The 18,783-nt window shown below is 46.2% G+C and overlaps 1 protein-coding gene across 8 annotated transcripts in view; it reads right to left on the bottom strand.

Moving 5' to 3' along the window:
- The window catches only part of FOXN2 (forkhead box N2), a 46,809-nt gene that overhangs the window by 16,812 nt on the left and 11,214 nt on the right, over positions 1–18,783 (bottom strand). For 7 of the 8 annotated variants that reach the window (XR_010307026.1, XR_010307027.1, XR_010307025.1 and 4 more), the window contains exons 2-4: positions 13,389–13,939; positions 8,184–8,308; positions 4,287–4,351 (exon numbers count right to left, since the gene is read on the bottom strand). Coding sequence is in view for 3 of the 8 variants with exons in the window: in XM_064164382.1 (XP_064020452.1) it covers positions 4,287–4,351; positions 8,184–8,308; positions 13,389–13,925 (727 nt within the window). In the remaining 5 variants the exon portion in view is untranslated. The remainder of the gene's footprint in view (positions 1–4,286; positions 4,352–8,183; positions 8,309–13,388; positions 13,940–18,783) is intronic. The other variant, XM_064164385.1, reaches the window with a different exon arrangement.

Here is an 18,783-nt window from a genome sequence, read left to right as displayed (position 1 = left end):
TGAAGGAGACCTCTGACATCATCAGGTCCAACTGCCTGATAGAGCTCACAATCCCACCACTACTGCTAAGCCACTACCACTAAACCACATCCCTCAGCACCACATCCATGTCTTTTAAGTGGCTCCAGGGATGGTGACTCCACCACCTTCCTGGGCAGCCTGTTCCAGTGCTTGCTAACTCTTGCTCTGAAGCAATCCAACCTGAACTTCCCCTGGAACAACTTGAGGCCATTTCCTCTTGTCACTTGTTGCATGTGAGAAGAGACCAAATGCAACCTTGCTCAACCTGCTGTGAGGTAGCTGTAGAGGGTGATGAGAGCTCTCCCCTCAGTCTCCTCTTCTGAAGACTAAACCACCCCAGGTCCCTCAGCTGTTCCTTATAAGACTTGTATTCAAGACCCTTCACCAGCTTAGTTGCTCTTCTTTGGACAAGCACCAACACCTCAATGTCCTTCTTGTGAGAGGTCCAGAACTGAAGGCAGTACTCAAGGCGTGGCCTCACCACGCCAAGTAGTGGGGGACAATCACATCTTTAGACCTGCTGGCCACATTATTCCAGATACAGGCCAGAATATGTTTTGCCTCTTTGGCCAGCTGAGCACACTGCTGGCTCATATTCAGCCAGCTGTTGGCCAGTACCGTCAGGTCCTTCTCCACACAGCAAAGCACCTCAGAAACTCCATGCCCTGGTTCCATGAATATGCAAGTTGGAGAGCAAGTGTGCCTATTAATGCAGTACCACTTCAAAACACCTCTCTCCTCCAGCAGCTTTTTTCAGACTAACAAGTCAAATGGAAGGAATTGAGAAGACAAGGGAGAAAAGGGCACTGAACTGCTCCCTCTAGAAAGCACAGGGATCTAAATAATAAATAGGCACTTCAAAAGCTTTAGGAGACCTGCAGCGCTTTTAGCTCTGGTGACGAGCGCTGCTGTAAAACACCAGCCTTTGCTGCTCGGAGGGGACTGCTGACTCCTCAGATAGGGCACCTGGAGCATATTATGGCCAAGAGTGACATTTCTAACCAGAAAGAGGTGAAAAAGGAAAAGAAAGAAGCATGCCTTTTCCCTCTCATTTCAGAACACAGTCATGAACTTAAAAAAACAAGAGGCGATTCAAGGTCTTCCTTCACTCACTTCAGCTCTGGAGAGAAATGACACAAGAAAGAGGTATGATGGACTAACTAGGCAGAAGAGGAGTAAAGAGATGGTGAGCTCTGCCAAGAATCTTGCTGTCTCAGAGCAAAAAGAGCACATCCACAGTGTACATATGGATGTATATAGATGTACTTAGGAGCAGGGAGTGGAGAAGCAGGGCTGGAAGACAGTGGCACCAAGCTGTGTGAGTGGCTGCCATGCTGGAGGGAAGGGATGCTGTCTAAAGGGAGTTTGGCAGGCTATAAAGGTGTGCTCATGACAACCTCAGGCAAATTCAAGGTCTCTGCAACTGGGTAGGGGCATTCCAAAGCACAAATATAGGCTGGGTGACAAAAGGTTGAGAGCATCCACACAGAGGAGGACTTGAGGGTGCTGGTTAATGAGTCAGCAATGTGCACTGGAAGCCCAGAAAGCCAACTGTAACCTGGGCTGCATCAAAAGATGCATGGCTAGCAGGTCAAGAGAGGGGATTCTGCCCCTCTGCTCTGGAGTACTGTATCCATCTCCGAAACTGCCAACACAAGAATGGTGTGGATCTGTGGAAGAGGGTCCAGAAGAAGGCCACAAAGATGATCAGAGGGCTGCAGCACCTCTCTTATGAGGATAGGCTGGGAGAGTTTGGTCTGTTCAGCCTGGAGAAGAGAAGGGGAGGCTTTATAGCAGCCTGAAGTAGCTGAAGATGGCTACAGGAAAGCTGGTGAGAGACTTTTTCTAAGGGCCTATGTTGACAGGAGCAAAGGTTTTAAGCTATTGCAGGGCAGATTTAGACCGGGCATTAGGAAGAAGCTCTTTACTATGAATCATTCAGAATCACAGAATGTTAGGGGTTAGAAGAGACCTCAGGAGATCATTGAGTCCACCTCCCCTGCCAGAGCAGGATAACCTAGGGTAGGTCACACAGGAATGCATCCAGGTAGGTTTTGAATGTCTGCAGAGAGGGAGACTCCACAACCTCTCTGGGCAGCCTGTTCCAGTGTTTCATCACCACGAGCCAGCGACGTGCCCCTGTGAACCAAGGCAGCCAGTGGCATCCTGGGATGCATCAAGAAGAGTGTGTTCAGCAGGTCGAGGGAGGTTCTCCCTGCCCTGCCGAGACTTCATCTGCAGTATTGTGTACAGTTCTAGGCTCCCCAATTCCAGAAGGGAACTGCTTGAGAGGTACAGCAGAGGGCTACAAAGATGGCTAGGGGACTAGAATGTGTCTTATGAAGGGAGGCTGAGAGACTTAGAGCTTTATGGCCTGGAGAAGACTGAGGTTTAGAAATACTTCAAGCATGAGTGTCAGAATGATGGGACCAGTGTTTTTTTCAGTGGTGCCCAGTGACAGGACAAGAGGTAATGGGTACAAACTTGAACATAGGAGGTTCCATCTAAACATGAGGATGAAGTGCTTTCCATTGAGGGTGGTGGAGCACTGGAGCAGGCTGTCCAGAGAACTTGTGGAGTCATTCAAAGCCCATCTGGATACGGTCCTGTGCAACCTGCTTTGGTGGGTGTTTTGGACTAGATATCTGGTGGTCCCTTCCAACCCTTATCACTCTGTGATGTTGATGTACAAGCACCACCTTAATAAATTTGCGAGATGTCAGAGGCAATAATTGCCACACAGAATTGCAATCTGCAAAGGGCATTTCTGGATCTTAGTGCCTGGAGAGAACAAAGAGAGACACTTCTGCAGTGACTTTTTAGCTCTACTTTCCATTACCTTAAATGTGCTTTGGTTTCATCTGTGATTGCTTTCCTTACTAGCACAGTACTTCCCAAAATTATACTTCCCCAGCAGAACAGCTGAGGCAGCACTTTATTACAAGGAGTAACTTTCATCTGCACATCAGCTGCCCTGTGTGATCCTTGGAAAGTTAATGGCTTGCTTCTAATGCTAGGGACATATTGAAGAGGTTCACCAAGGTACAGCAATTAAATGAGAGCAGGTAATTTTTTCAACAGCTCTGGTGTAGCAAATTGGAATAGTCAGCATCAGGCTGGCAATCTCTACACCTGTGTAAAGATGCACCAGGAAAATTAATAAGAGGAGGGGGATTTCTTGCATTCTTTAGCAAGTCCTGACAATCCTCCATCTACTAGCCATGCAGCGACCAGGCAGCCAATGATGCTTCCTTGTCACACAGGTGCCACCATAAAACCTCTGGCTGGATGTATGGTAATTACCATCTGGGGACCAGACAGCTGCTTGGTTTCTAAAAAGCCCTTGGTTTTGCAGCTGAAAACTAAAAGCAACCTTCTCACCTCAAAGTCTACCATGCTACCAAACCCAGAAAGCTGGATGCCTGCTACGCTGTTCAAGTTCTATTTCATTGGTGGCCTTTCATTATCACAGAATTGTCATTGAATGACTTGAGTTGGAACAGACCTTAAAGATTGTCTACTTCCAACCCCACTGCCAAGGGCAGGGACACTTCACACCAGACCAGGTTGCTCAAAACCTCATCCAGCCTTTGACAAGGGTTAAAATGAACACATTATAACTTTTAAGGTAATACTTTGAACTAAACAGACATCATGAAGCTATTAACAGGATTAATATCCACAACTTAGGTCTTCCTGCATTAACTACAGTTGCAATAACACCAGCTTGTGCTCTGCTTTTTGGCAAGGGAGAGGGAAGTACCACACAGATGTGAAACACTCATCTGAAGTCAACTCATTGTCCTATGCACCTCTGCAAATCCTGTCACACTCTTCCATCCACCTCTATCAAACAACCAACTTTAAGGGATTTCTATGGTTGCATCACAGAATTTTTATACATTAAAATCTGCTGCCTTTTGTTCTCACTTCTTGGTAATCAATAAAACTACTGTAAGAAACTTGTAGCTTTCAGATTTGTTTTGAACTGAACTCTCCAGTCTAAGTAGGGCTGTATTTGGGAGTGATATATCTGCTAAACACCTTGCTGGCAGAACATGATGGTCCCTGTTACACCTTGAAATGCATTTTCTGAATTTCACCTTAAGATGCAAGTGGCTAATGCAGTAAGCACGCATCCTCCTACATTAGGTTTATTCATCATCTAACAGAGACCCTTCAAAGCAGGTCCACACACATCAGCTGGGCTTCAGTACATGCCTGTAACTAAAACCAGGGGAGCAGAGTGAAAGGAAATCATTTACCTTTGAAAGATCGGTTGTGGTTCTGCTGAAGAACTGAAGTTAGGTAGTGAGGGGATGTCGACCTACTGAAAAGGAATGCAAAAGGTCAAAGGCAAGCTTGAATTAGGCAAATGCTCTGTACAAAGTATAGCAGACAATACTATGGTCATAGGAAGGGCAGAACCAAACCCAACCTAAGCAGCACAGTTTGGTGGGCAAGCAATTTCTGTTGCCCTCAGTAAGCAGCTTGACAGGTTGGTTGATTGTTCATAGAAGCATAGAAGGGTTTGGCTGGAAAAGACCTTTAAGATCAAGTCTAACCATTACTTAAGTCTATGAAGTCTGATGCTAATCCATGTCCTTCAGCACTGAATCTTTGAAACACCCCCAGGAACAGGGCTTCAATGACAACACTTCTTTATTGTGTCACCACACCAGCTTTGTACCTGGTAATGTTCTGCTTAGTACCTTATAGAATATAGGGCAAGTTAAACCTTTCACATGATCTGCTGCTACAGATCCAGTCCTCATTTTTCCCTTCATCATGAGGCAAATGGAAATAAATACAGAAGAAAAAGTACACAGCTACCAAAACCACATGCAACATAGCACTGCACATGTTTTAGCATATCGGTGGAAGAATAAAAGGTGATGAGCAGAATTTTCAAGCCCCACCTGTAACAACCTTATAGGATTAATGGGCTGATTTCATAGAATGGTCTGGGTTGGAAGGGACCTCCAATGGTCACCTAGTCCAACCCTCCTGCAGTCTACAACTTGATCAGGTTGCCCAGAGCCCTGTCCAGCCTCACATTGTATATCTCCAAGACTGGGGCCTCAGCTACCTCCCTGGGCAGTCTGTTCCAGTGTTCTACCACCCTCATGGTAAAAAACTTGTTCCTAACATCCAATCTAAATCCTCTCTTTTCTCGTTTGAAGCCACTGCCTCTCATTCTGTCACTGAAGGCCTTTGTAAACAGTCCACCTACAGCTTACATGTAGGTCCCCTTCAGGTACTGGAAGGATGCTATCAGGTCTTCCCAGAGACTGTTCTTCTCCAGGCTGAACAACCCTGGCTCCCTCAACCTGTCTTTGTAGGCTTTCTATCATTAAGATTTATCATTAGGGTTTCTACCATTAAGGTGTGTTTATCACCTGTATTTATCACATTTAGACAGCTCCAAAATAAGGCATAACCACCAATCCCTCCAAAATCACAAAGCTGCTAAGTGCTTAACTTTAGTTTTGGTTGTTTTTAATTACTTGTCTAGATCACTAACTAAAAACCAATCAATGACTTCAGTTTTTAAAATGTCTCTTCAGAATTGAAATCTCCATTCTTTAAGCTAAGTTTTGGAAGAAAATGTTTCATTTTTCACTGGCCAGTGCTGTGGCTGTGCACGTCAAGAACCCTAAGCACAGCTGTTATTGAGGGATGTTTAATACTCTTGATCCTCCAACTTGTCATCAGATTATCCAAATTCAGCAGGTCATTTGTAAAAGGCATCAGAAGTTGGTATAGTGCAGGAGGAAAGAAAAAAAAAAAGAGGCTTGAAATGCATCATCCAAGCTATGCAAGGAGCCTGCCTAGTGCTGGTAGCCAACACTTCAGAAAAGGAAGGTAATACATTGCCTTCAGTGCTGTCTCACACGACATCCTGATCTCCAAGCTGGTAAAACATGGGTTTGATGAACAATTCAGTGGATAAAAAACTGGCTTGAGGGCCACACTCAAAGAATGGCTGTCAATGGATCCATATCCAAGTGAAGTCCCTCATGGATCAGCACTGGCATCAGTCTCATTTAGCATCTTCATCAGCAACATGGATAGTAGCATTGAGCGTACCCTCAGGAAGTTCTCCAACGACACCAAGTTGTGTGGTGCAGCTGACACACAAGAGGGAAGGGATCCATCCAGAGGGACCCTGACAGGCTCCAGAGGTGGGCCCAGGCCGACATCATGAACTTCAACAAGTCCAAGTGCAAGGTCCTGAATCTGGGGCAGGGCAATCCCAAGCACTGATACAGGCTGGGCTTGTTATCAGCCAGCACCCCCAAGTCTTTTACTGCCAGGCAGCTTTCCTGCAGCCACTTGTCCCCAAAATGTTTGGTTTATTTCATTGTCCTTGTAAATACAAGCACTGCAAAACCCTTCACTATTGAAGTCTGTGGGAATTTTGCCACGTGGGTTCATTAGGACCAGGATTTCCTCCTAACTGTGGTTGTTGGCAAATATGACTATTCCTTCACTGAAGGACAAGAAGTTACTGAAAACAATAGTTTCAGCTTGAAGTCCTGATCTTGTAAGTACTTCAGCATTCAGATAAAGTCTTTCCTTCCCTACACCTAATTTCAACATGTTGTATTTGTACAAGTTAGGTAAATCATACTTCAATATTTGTATCATTGGACTGATCTTAAAAACCTTGGAGATTCCAAAAGTTTAGCTGGCTAAGGCTCTGAGTGACCTGCTCTAGGGTGAGTCTATCTCGATCATCTGCTCCACTAGGCTGGACAGTGAGGTCCCTTCCCATCTGTACTAGTCTCTAAAAATGTTAAAGTCTGACCCATGTTAACACAGACATGGTGTTCATAAAGCTTTAAAGGAACAACCTTTACTTGAGTTGTACCACAAAAAGTAGTCCATGCCCTACTTAGAAACACTGAAGTCTGTAAAACATTGTCATCTAGAGCCCAATTAACAGTAGTGTCAATAATCTTTGTTCCCATAAAACAAGTCCTGACATCACCACCAGACATCTCTTGCTTCCCAATGTGATTATTTAATGTTTAAAACACTTGAGGGTTATTTCAATAATGCTCCCACTCCAGCAGAAAGCTGGAAAACAGGGCACTTCTGCCTGGTTAAATCAAATCCAGCAGCTCAATATGGCTGAGAGGTCAGAGACCACTGTCACATCTTGTAGGTTACAAGCCCAACTGTAAAAACCCATGCCATGCTCCTGAGGCTTGCACAGGCCTGCCAGCTCCCAGGGTTGCTGTCCCATTGGACACTTACACATTTCTGCTCCATGTTATCAGTTTCACATCCTGCTCCAGTAACCCCAATTCCTCCTGTTTGCTAAGGAAACTCCTCACAGTAAGAGAAAGGCACAGGGCAAGGTACAGAGTCCTTAATTATCTCTTATCTCGCTCAAATTCTTTGCTGAAATAGATAAAAGGGCCACGTGCCTACCTGAGAACTGAGGTCACCAACAGTAGTGCATCCTTCTCCAGTTTCTGCCCTTCTCCACTACATCCCACCTTTACAGGTTGACTCAGCTGCCATTCCTCTTCCTCTACTGAGAATGCATGACTTTGACCTCAGATTCTCCAAAATCGATTGCCTAGTTTTAAAGTGTGTCAGAGGAGGAAGCTCTGACTTCACAAGTCTGGCATGACCAACCTCAGAGTATGGTTATGGTAAAGGCTGTTCTTCACATCCTTGCTGTGAAAAACTCTGACCACCTAAGCACGTTGGACTGCAGCAAAGGTGACTGGTTTTGACAGCAGCACAGAATATATATGTTTTATACCTAGACAAGTGACTTACATGAGAAGATAGCCTTCTAAGCTAGCAGCACCAGGTATCCTAGATGAGGAAACAGGATTTGCTCCAGTTCTTGGGCATACCTGTCCCCCCAGAAAAATGGGTCTCACCAGTAAGCCCTCAGCACAACCCCAACCTCCTCCTTTTAAACTCTTCCACATTTACAAAGACAACTTGGACGTGAATCCTGGGTCTGCTCTCTGAGACAGCTGAGCTCACTACATCTCCCCACCCAGTCTCACCTAAGAGCCACTCAAATTCTTCTCTTGGCAGCCAGTAGCCAACACATTAACATCTGCATGGACATTTCCTCTATTAGGTGGAGTAACATAACCACACACCCCACTTGGAAGAGAAAATTTGCCTACCTTGGTGGTGATGCCGGCGGAGTGTACAACGCGAGTGCTGAGGGAAAAGGCTGCTTCTTCAGTGCTTGGACAAGATTAGGTTTGTATTCTGGGTCAACACACCACAGTGACCCTTTTCCATTCACCTGCAAGAAAGAAATACTGCAAATCAGGAATCCCAGATGGCAAGCAGATTCCTGCATGTGGGGAGGAGTAACACCGCACCAGCACAGATTAGGGGTTGACCTGCTGGAAAGTAGCTCGATGGAGAAGGACCTTGGTGGACAGTAAGTTACAGCAATGTGCCCTTGTGGCCACGAAGGCCAGTGGGGTGCATTAAGAAGAGTATGGCTAGCAGGTTGAGGGACATTCTTCTCCACCTGGACTTTGCCCTAGTGAGACCACATCTGGAGTATTGTACCCAGTTCTGGGTTCCTCAGTTCAAGAAGGACAGGGAACTAGTGAAGAGTGTCCAAACAAGAGCTAAGAGGATGATGAAGGGATTGGAACATCTGCTGAGGAAAGGCTGAGGAAAGGCTGAGAGACCTGAACCTGTTTAGGCTGGAAAAGAGAAGACAGAGAGGGGATCTGATCAGTGTTGACTAAGACCTTAAAGGTGGTTAGCTATCAAGACAAAGGGGCCAGACTCTTTTCACTGTGCCCAGGGACAGGATGAGGGCCAATGAACACAAACTAGAACATAGTAAGTTCTATCTTAACAGGACAAAAAACTTCTTTCCTGTAAGGGTCATGGAGCAGGCTGCCCACAGTGGTGGTGGAGTCTCCTCTGGAGACTTTCAAAACAGACCTGATGCATTCTTATATAACCTGCCCTAGGTGATCCTGCTCTATCAGGGAGATTGGACTAGATGACTTCCAGAGGTCACTTCCAACCCCTACTATTCTGGAATTCTGTGATTCTATTTTAATTCCCAGGCATCAGTGAATTCATCAGCAGTCTTTTGGTCAAAAAGTTTCCAAGTAAGAACCCAAAGCACCTTTCCCTTGGCTTGGATATGGCCAAATGGCACATGGATGTGGCACTTGGTGCCATGGTTTAGTTGATTAGATGGTGTTGGGTGACAGGCTGGACTTGGTGATGTCAAAGGTCTTTTCCAACCTGATTAATTCTGTGATTCTGTGAAATAACCATTTCAACTTTACACCATCCTGTGAAAGCACCTTACCAGATGCCAAGCTACAAAATGGATTATTCCCACGTCTTCAAAATCTGAAAACCTAATTAATGTATTTTTGGCACACCTCACAACATAGGCATTATTTGATATTAAATTTGGCATGTCAAAAGCTAAGCAACATAAAACAGCTCCTGGCACTCTCAGGAGTTTCCTCACATATTTCCAAGTTAAAAAAAGGAAACACCAAGTGGGTGGTGGTGGTTTGAGCCTGCTAGTTCTAATGATATAAAGAATACAATTAAATAGGAAAAGTTAAAACAATTCTGTAATTACTGACCTGCCAGGTCAGCTAAGAGCTCTTACAGCAAGCAGTGCAGAGTATTTTGAGGCAAGGCAGAAGGATGGGGCAACTCTGCACCTGAACATTAGGATTCTAGAGGACTTTAGATGAAAAAGTCCCAGAGCAGAAACTCGAGCTTTGTGGAACACCTCCTGCAAGCCCACAGATATCAGTTGGCCTCCTCCTGCCAGTACCAAGGGGGGATTAATACTATTTTATGGATGGACACTCCATGACTGACTTAAGACTGAAGAGGACCCACAAAGCATTTAAGTTTGTTGACCTATGTAAGTTTACTACCAAGAGTGAAAAAACAAGGAATCAGGGAGAGTTCCAACTGAGAGAAGAATTACACTGCTCTGTAATTTTAGATGGAGCCACTGACTTGCCTAAAGATCTCTCAGCTGCAGCAGCTCTCAGTTACTTACGTTTTTAACCTGAACCTTTCCTCATACTGATATTTTACTGCTAAAACTGAGCACTATCAAGAAGCTTACTTTAAATGAAACAGCCATGGTGGCTGGCAGAATGATTTAATGGGCTAGGTACTAACAACGACTGTTCTCTCAGCTGGCTCCGTTCATTGCTTCAGTGAAAAACCAACACCTTTTCATGTGCTTCTCCTGAACCCAGACACTTCCCGTGGCACGCCAAATCTTGCCCAACTCTGTCCTTTTTTTTTCCCCTCCTTTTGGTAGCTTTGAAGCTTTTACCCTTAGGGAAAAGTCAGGAACTCCTCTAACCAACAAGCCACTCTTTTACAGTTTTATCTGCTACTTTAGGCAAGCACTTCCACTTGTCACCTAATTCAGTTCATCTAGGGCCTGCAGCCAGAATGGGTTTAGTTGCCCCTTTTCACCATCTGGCTGCCCTGACAACATCACCCAAGGACTATGGTTAGCTATCACAACAGCAAGCTGAACTGGAACACGCCCTGAAGCCATACAGACACTCCAATGCAAGAGGCAATAAACACGGTGACTTCTACAGGTAGTTAAGCCTGGGTCAGGTGTAACTTGAAATCAGGCTTCCACCCACCATTGTCTGTACTAAAAGCAGAAGTGAGCGAAAGAGATGATGCCCATGGGACTGCTCACAGGCACTATTTGACTGGCATCTGCTGCTCAGCAAAGGCACAGGGCTGAAGTGTTACACTCCAGGGGAACGCCATACACAAGTGGAACTGAAGATCCCACAGGACAGAGATACATCCAGTCTCAAAAATAAACCAGTGGTCTAACCACAGCAACAAAAAATGACTGTGGCATTTGTCCAAGCAAACACCAAGCCTAAGATGATTCAGTTTTGGGGCCCTCACAATAAGAAAGACGTTGACTTGATGGAGTATATCCAAAGAAGGACAGCAAAGCTGAAGGGTCTGGAGAACAGACCTTGTGAGGAGCAGCCACGGGAACTGGGGTTGTTTACTCTGGAGCAAATGAGGCTAAGGGGAGACTCTCTTGCTCTTTACAACTCCCTGAAAGGAGGCTGGAGTGAGGTGAGGGTCAGTTTCTTCTCCCTGATATCACAGAATGTTAGAGGTTCGAAGGGACCTCCAGAGATCATCAAGTCCAACCTACCCAGACATAAGCAGGATCACTTAAGAGTAGTCCACACAAGAATCCATCCAGGCAGGCTTTGAAAGTCTCCAGAGGAGATTCTGCAACTCCCCTGGGCAGCCTGTTCCAGTCCTCCATCACACTCACTGTAAAGAAGGTTTTCCTCATGTTGAGGTGAAATCTTTTATGTCTCAGTTTCTATCCATTGTTCCTTGTCTTAATGCTGTGCACCACCAAAAAGGGATTGGCCCACTCAAACAGTTTAACAGAAAAGCAAGGATGTTGAGAAGAGGTGATGCTCAGTCCTATCAGTACAAAGCAGTCCTTCATGATGCCAGCTCAGCTCCAAAACCTCGGTCTACAGCAAGAGGCTGTCAGGCATGCCAGACATTGCGTGCATTTCTGATAAGAAGCCTGCTACCACTTAGGCTGACCTCCAAGCTTATGGGTCTGGGATTTGTTTGTTGACTTCTGGTATGTGGTTTGTTGGTTTACTTAAGTCAGAGCCAGCTCTTTGAGGAATGGGAAGGGAAATGAGGAGGAAGTAAATCACTAGCAGCATCATACAAGTCAGAAGAAAGACTCTGTACAGAAAAGAGTATCCTTTTAATAAGTGAAGCTTGTGTCTGCACCATGCAGAGACATGCTGCTGTTATGACAAGAGGCTGAAGCAGTACCATACATTAGACGTGGGAATTAAGATGGTTCACAGAAAGCTAGAACTGTGCTAACTGAGAAAAATCACAGGTGAGTGAGCTGAATATACAAGACAGCTGTTAGACTGAGAAACACATAGCCATGTAAAAACAGTGTGCCTGCAAGAAAGGTGCCCTGCAGAAGGCCACATCTGCACCCAAATGGGCAACACCCATGCTAGCCAAGCAAGGAAGCTGCTTGGATCCCACCAATGGGATGGCGTTTAATAGCTCCAAGTGCAGGGTGCTGCACTTTGGCCACAACAACCCCATGCAGAGATACAGGCTGGGGTCGGAGTGGCTGGAGAGCAGCCAAACAGAGAGGGATCTGAGGGTGCTGATTGATACCCACCTGAAGATGAGCCAGCAGTGTGCCCAGGTGGCCAAGAGAGCCAATGGCATCCTGGCCTGCATCAGGAATGGTGTGGTCAGCAGGAGCAGGGAGGTCATTCTGCCCCTGTACTCTGCACTGGTTAGACCACACCTTGAGTACTGTGTTCAGTTCTGGGCCCCCCAGTTTAAAAGGGACGTTGAGATGCCTCAGCGTGTCCAGAGAAGGGCGATGAGGCTGGTGAGAGACCTCGAGCACAGCCCTACGAGGAGAGGCTGAGGGAGCTGGGATTTTTTAGCCTGGAGAAGAGGAGGCTCAGGGGTGACCTTATTGTTGTCTACAACTACCTGAGGGGTGGTTGTGGCCAGGAGGAGGTTGCTCTCTTCTCTCAGGTGGCCAGCACCAGAATGAGAGGACACAGCCTCAGGCTGTGCCAGGGGAGATTTAGGGTCGAGGTGAGGAGAAAGTTCTTCCCTGAGAGAGTCATTGGACACTGGAATGGGCTGCCCGGGGAGGTGGTGGAGTTGCCGTCCCTGGGGCTATTCAAGGCAGGATTGGACGTGGCACTTGGTGCCATGGTCTAGCCTTGAGCTCTGTGGTAAAGGGTTGGACTTGATGATCTGTGAGGTCTCTTCCGACCCTGATAATACTGTGATCTCTTCTGCTTTCTGGTGCATTTGTAGCCATGGCCATGCTGGAAAAGCGGGGAAGGAGGAACACACTCCAAAATTTCAGCATCAGAAAATAGAGCATCAGTTTAAGAAGCTTCAGAGAAAAAAAAAACCAAAACATTAAGAGAGAGACCTGAAATTTCAGTCTCGTTATGGCAGGCTGGCAAAATTCTAAGCAGAACCAGAGCCCTGCCTCTGCAGTAGAGCCTTAGCCAGCTTTAAAAATGCTGCCCCACAGGGAACTCTACCCAGATCAGTACTAAATAACAACACCAAGTGACTTTTGCCATCCTATGATTTGTCAGAGGTGGCATTTCCAAACCACCTCCAGCTGCAAGCAAAGTATTAAGGAGACACAGAGAGGAGGGAAATAAAAACCAACCAAACCCTTGAGAAGGGAAATATAAAACCCAACAAAACCCCCCTGAGAACAATCAGGCTCTTCTCCATTTTCCCCCTTGGACGTCCAGGTTGATCCACTTCCCTCTCACCTTGCCATGGCTTCTCTCCACTTTACGGAAACACTTGTTCAAGGAAAGGTTGTGTCGGACTGAGTTCTTCCAGCCTGTGGGTGCTGTGGCAAAGTAGGGGAAACGCTCCAGGATCCAGCTGTAGATTTCTTTGACAGGCAAGCTCTTGTTGGGGGAATGCTCGATGGCCATGTAAATGAGAAGGCTGAAGGAATAGGGGGGTTTGGAAGTGGAGGATTTCTTTTTGGGGTTCTGGTAGCATGATGGCGAGAAGGAGGGCACACTGTCCCCCTCGATGTCATACAAGGGGCTAACGATGGGAAGACCCTCACTTCCCAGGCTGAAGTTTGTTAGCAGGTTAGTACTTTCATGCAGCCAGTTCAAATTGGTGAGCTCGTCGTCTGCTGAATCTCTGCCCACCACAGTGGCCTTTGGCCTGCCAGCATCACCTGCATCGGGCAGGCTTCCCATTCCATGACACTGCCGAAGCCCTGCAGCTTTTTCTGCTCCTGGCGTTTCAGCTTTCTTATCCGGAGTCATTCCAGTGACTGGACCCATTTAGATTTATTGGTCTGCAACAAAGAACACAGTCAGAAATCAGAGCCAGCCTTGAAAACTGAGCGCAGCGGCAGAGCACCCAAACAGAGGGCTGTACCATCCCCACGTTGTGCAGGAATACTGGAGTCACTGATGAGAGCCAGGGTCCAACATAATATTCCCAGTAACCATGGAGCTGTTTTGGTTGGAAAAGACCTCTAGGGTTGAGGCCCCATCCTCTGGAGGCATCATCAACTCCAACCATTAACCCTATACCACCGCAGCCGCTAAACCACGTTCCAAAGTGCCATGTCCACGCATTTCTTGGACACCTCCAAAGATGGCAACCCCACCACCTCCCTGGGCAGCCTGCTCCAATGCCTGAATATTCTCTCAGTAAAGAAAGTTTTCCAAATATCTCATCTCAGTCTCCCCTGGCACAGTTTAAGACCATTTCCTCTTACTTTTCAAGAGCATGTTAACTGTCTTTCATTTATAACCAGGACTTATGGCAAGCACTTGGAAACTGCTGTATCTTTCTTGAAATGCCATTTTGGACACAAATAACAGAATCACAGAAAACATCGGGTTGAAAGAGACCTCAAAGATCACCCAGTCCAACCCTCAACCTACCACTGAAGGGTCAACACTAAACCATGTCCCTAGGCACCAGGTCCAGACACTGCTTGACCGCCTCTAGGGATGGTGACTCCACCACTGTCCCGGGCAGACCATTCCAATGTGTGAGAACCCTTTCAGTGAAGAACTATTTCCTAACATTCAGCCTGAACCTCCCCTGGTGCAGCTTGAAACCATTTCCTCTTGTCCTGTTACTTGACACCAAAGACAAGAGGCTGCCCCCTTCTCCTTCCAACCTCCCTTCAGGGAGTTGTAGAGAGAAATGAGGTCTTCCCTCAGCCTCCTCTTCTCCAGACTGTATGAACCCAGCTCCCTTAGCTGCTCCTCATAGTCCTTGTGCTCCAGGCCCTTTGCCTCATTGCCCTTCCTTGGACATGCTCCAGCACCTCAACGTCCTTCCTGTATTGAGGGGCCCAGAACCGAGTACAATAGCTACTTTGATGTCAACATCTGAAATCTGAAAAAAACTTCGATGGATAAGATCTAATCCATTCAGCTCTCACATTAACTTCTCTCTTATTATCCTGTAAATTAACCCTATTTAAAAGTGCTTGCCTTTGGATCTCAAAAGGTAAACAGTAAGTTGCAAAGCTCAAAATCAGCACAGAGTCAATTTCTGGTCTCTGCACAGATGAAAGCTTTACAACCCCTTACAAGTCACAGTCATTCCCAAATATTGTCTCCCATTTGCACCAGGCAAAAATCTGGCCAACCTATCAGTTCATCAACTAGGTCCTACAGAGCTGCCCAGGCTCATAAGACCTCCTGCAAGGACAATGCTGTTCTGACCTGGGCTTCCCTGCAGAGTTTGGTGGGAGCAGCTCTCAACAAGAATTGCAGAACATTAGGGGCCGCAAAGGAAAGCTCAACCAGCCCAACCACCCTGGCAGAGCAGGACCACCTAGGGCAGGTCACAAAGAAACACTGCCCAACATGCCTAAAGATGCATTCACCAAGGCTCCTTAGAACCACAGAATCATCTGGTTTGGAAGAGACTTCTGAAGGTCATCTAGTCCAACCCTCTCCACAGTGATCAGGGGCATAGAACAGTTTAGGCTGGAAGGGACCTTAAAGATCATCTAGTTCCAACTTCTCGCCACAGGCAGGGGCACCTCCCACTAGAACAGGTTGCTCAAGGCCTCATCCAATCTGGCCTTGAACACCTCCAGGGAGGGAGCAGCCACAACCTCCTTGGGTAACCTGTTCCAGTGTCTCACCACTCTCACTGTAAAGAGCTTCCTAACATCTACTTTAAATGCCCCTCCTTCCGGTTTAAACCCATTACTCCTCATCCTGTCATTACAAGACCTTGTCAACAGTCCCTCCCCAGACCTCCTGTAGGCCCCTTCAGATGCTGGAAGGCCATGCCAAGGTCTCCTTGAAATCTTCTCCAGGCTGCAGAGCCCCAACTTTCATACGTAGCCTGTCCTCATAGCAGAGCTGCTGCAGCCCTCTGAGCATCTTTGTGGCCTACTCTGGACTCACTCCAACAGTTCCATGTCCTTCTTGTGTTGAGGGCTCCAGAACTGTACACAGCACTCCAAGTGGGGTCTCACAAGAGCATCCTCAACTAGATCAGCTTGCCCAGAGCCCTGTCAAGCCTCACCGTGACTATTTCCAGGGATGGGGCATCAATTATCTCCCTGGGCAGGGAGGACAGAAGCAGTGTGCACAACGGAGGCATGATGCAGTGACACAGAAATGCAACAGGATACATCTATTTATGCTCCCCAACAGGAGCCAGAGCCCTGCCAGCCCCTGCCTGGTGCCAGGCATGAGGTGCAGAATTTGTGCCTTCTCCTGAAAACACGCTGGGTTTGCTACCAGCAATTTATTCTACTCCCTTCACCTGCTCATATGCTTTTGCATCAGCTATTGCAAAACTGTTTTGACACCTGTGCTTACCAGTACTAGTGCTGAAAACCATCCCCCAAATTTTCTATTTAGGTGCAGGGATGAGCATTATTAACTACCAGCTCAGTAGCTAAAAAAAAAAAAAAAATTAAAGCAATGCAAGTCACTCAGCTCAAAATTAGCTTTGCTCTCCCTACAATTTATTTCTCCCTCAAGCCATCAGAGCAGGTTTATATTGGCAGTCAGTGATTGGTAGCTTTAAACACATATGCTTATGTCAGTTTTTTTCTATCCTCTTTTTTAAGTTAAAAAATAAACCAAACAAAGAGCCAGTGATAAAATTCAGAGTGAGATGAGCCCCAGTTCTGCTCGAGTGGAGTTGCACCTTTTTCCCTATAATGAGCAACTTTACCTCCTTGTTCAGCACCTCTTCAGCCAGCTTGCACCTCCCAGATGTGCCTTAGCAACTTCCAGCGCTTGGTTCATGTTGCATGTAACAACCCTTTGCAAGTCTTCAGTCAGCATGACATATCAAGAACGTGCACGTGCAGCTTTAGGTCACTACATTTATTCTTTTGATAAAGTGGGGCAATGAAGTCTGTTTTACAACACAGATATGGCCTGGGCATGCTCACAGTCTCCTCCAAAACAGAGAGGGAAGTGAAGCATTTTAAATTACTCAACTAGCACTTTAAAAAACCCAGGTAGGCTTTGTGGTGTCATGGTGTTTGTGTCTGCATGCTATTATGTGTTAGCAGAGAATCATTAAAATAATTAATACCCCACTTAATATTACTTGCAGGCTATATACTTACAGTAAATAAATAGAGGCTAGTGCCCTGTTACTCTTAGTAGGTGCATTACAATAATCCACATGCCCTACTACTTTCTCAGCGCCCAGTTCACCACTTCACACATCTTCTATGTGAACACAGCAGCAGAAGTTAAAAAATATGTTCTCCAGAAAGCTATAAAGGCCATTATTAAACTATTATAATCCAATAAATAAGAGAAAGAATACAAGCACAATTCCATAGCCTGGGCAGTTTTTGAAGGGTATTCTCCAGTGGTCTAGACAAAACATTAAAGATAACTTAAATATAGAAACAACAGACTATGCAGCAGGACAAGTTATTGTAATTTTAACACTTAAGTCCGTTGTGATGTCAGTAACCGAGACATCAAGGACCACTGCCAAGGATTAAGTCTGGGCTGGTCACTAAATGAGTGATAGATGCTCTCTATTCATTCCTCCCCCTTCACAAAGGAGAGGACAAAGAAAACATGGAAAATTTACAAGTTGGGGGGAAAAAACACAAACAACTAAAATGGCTTTAATAGTAACAATAAAAAGAAAAAATATTAATAATAAACCAATGAAATATGTACAAATATGTACAAAACCAATAGAGAACACCAGCATTGATGCTGCAGAGCAGGGACCAGGGAAGTCACAGAGTGGACTCAGCAGCAGATGGCAACTGGATTCAGGAACTCTCAGACTGGGATAGAAAGCAGAAGAATGGACAAGGTCCTCCTCAGACACTGGCCACAGAAGAGAGTTTGACAGGCTAAGAGAGTTGGGATTGCTCAGCCAGGAGAAGAGAAGGCTCCAGGGAGACCTTCTAACAGCCTTTCAGTAGCTGAAGGGGACTACAGGAGAGCTAGGGAGGGATTATTTACAAAGGCCTGTAGCACTAAGCCAAGGAGCAATGTTTTTCAACTAGAGCTGGGTAGATTTAAGCTGGACATCAGGAATAAGTTCTTAACTGTGAGGGCAGCGGAACACTGGAACCGGTTGCCCTGGGAGGTAGTGGAGGCCCTATCCCTGGAGACATTCAAGATCAGGATTTATGGGTCTCTGAGCCAACTGGATCTAGCTGGGGATGTTCCTGCTTACTGCAAGGAGTGTTTGCCACACTGATTCCATGGTTCCTCAGGTTTATGCTGTGCATGACATCTATGGAATGGAACACTGTTGGTTCGGGTCACCCATCCTGTCTGCTTCTCCTTGCACATGCAGCCTTTTTACTTACAACCCTTTCACTTACAGCACCCCAACGTGATACACAGCATCGAGCAGTGACCTTGGTTTGTATAGGAGCAAGTATAAGCAAGAGCCTTTTGTACAGCAGTCTTCAGTAGCAACTGTAAACATCAGTGCTATCATGTCTAGAAGCAGCCACTGTCTGTGAAAACATGCTATTGACTTCAGAGAGTGAAGTCACAGCGAGGAGACTGAGCTGAGGAGCCAAACCGCTAAACACAGTTAGTTCTGTTCCAGCTCAAACCAGGACAATCATCGACTGATAGTTTTGGCACTGCCTTTCTGAAGATAGCCACTGTCCCTGGACAGCATCATCTCAGCCCCAGCAACACAGCGTGC

This window comes from Pogoniulus pusillus, chromosome 25, assembly GCF_015220805.1.
Source record: "Pogoniulus pusillus isolate bPogPus1 chromosome 25, bPogPus1.pri, whole genome shotgun sequence".
Classification (NCBI taxonomy): Eukaryota; Metazoa; Chordata; class Aves; order Piciformes; family Lybiidae; genus Pogoniulus; species Pogoniulus pusillus.
The sequence above is the reverse complement of the archived record's forward strand: the minus strand, read 5'-3'. Positions and strand labels throughout refer to the sequence as shown.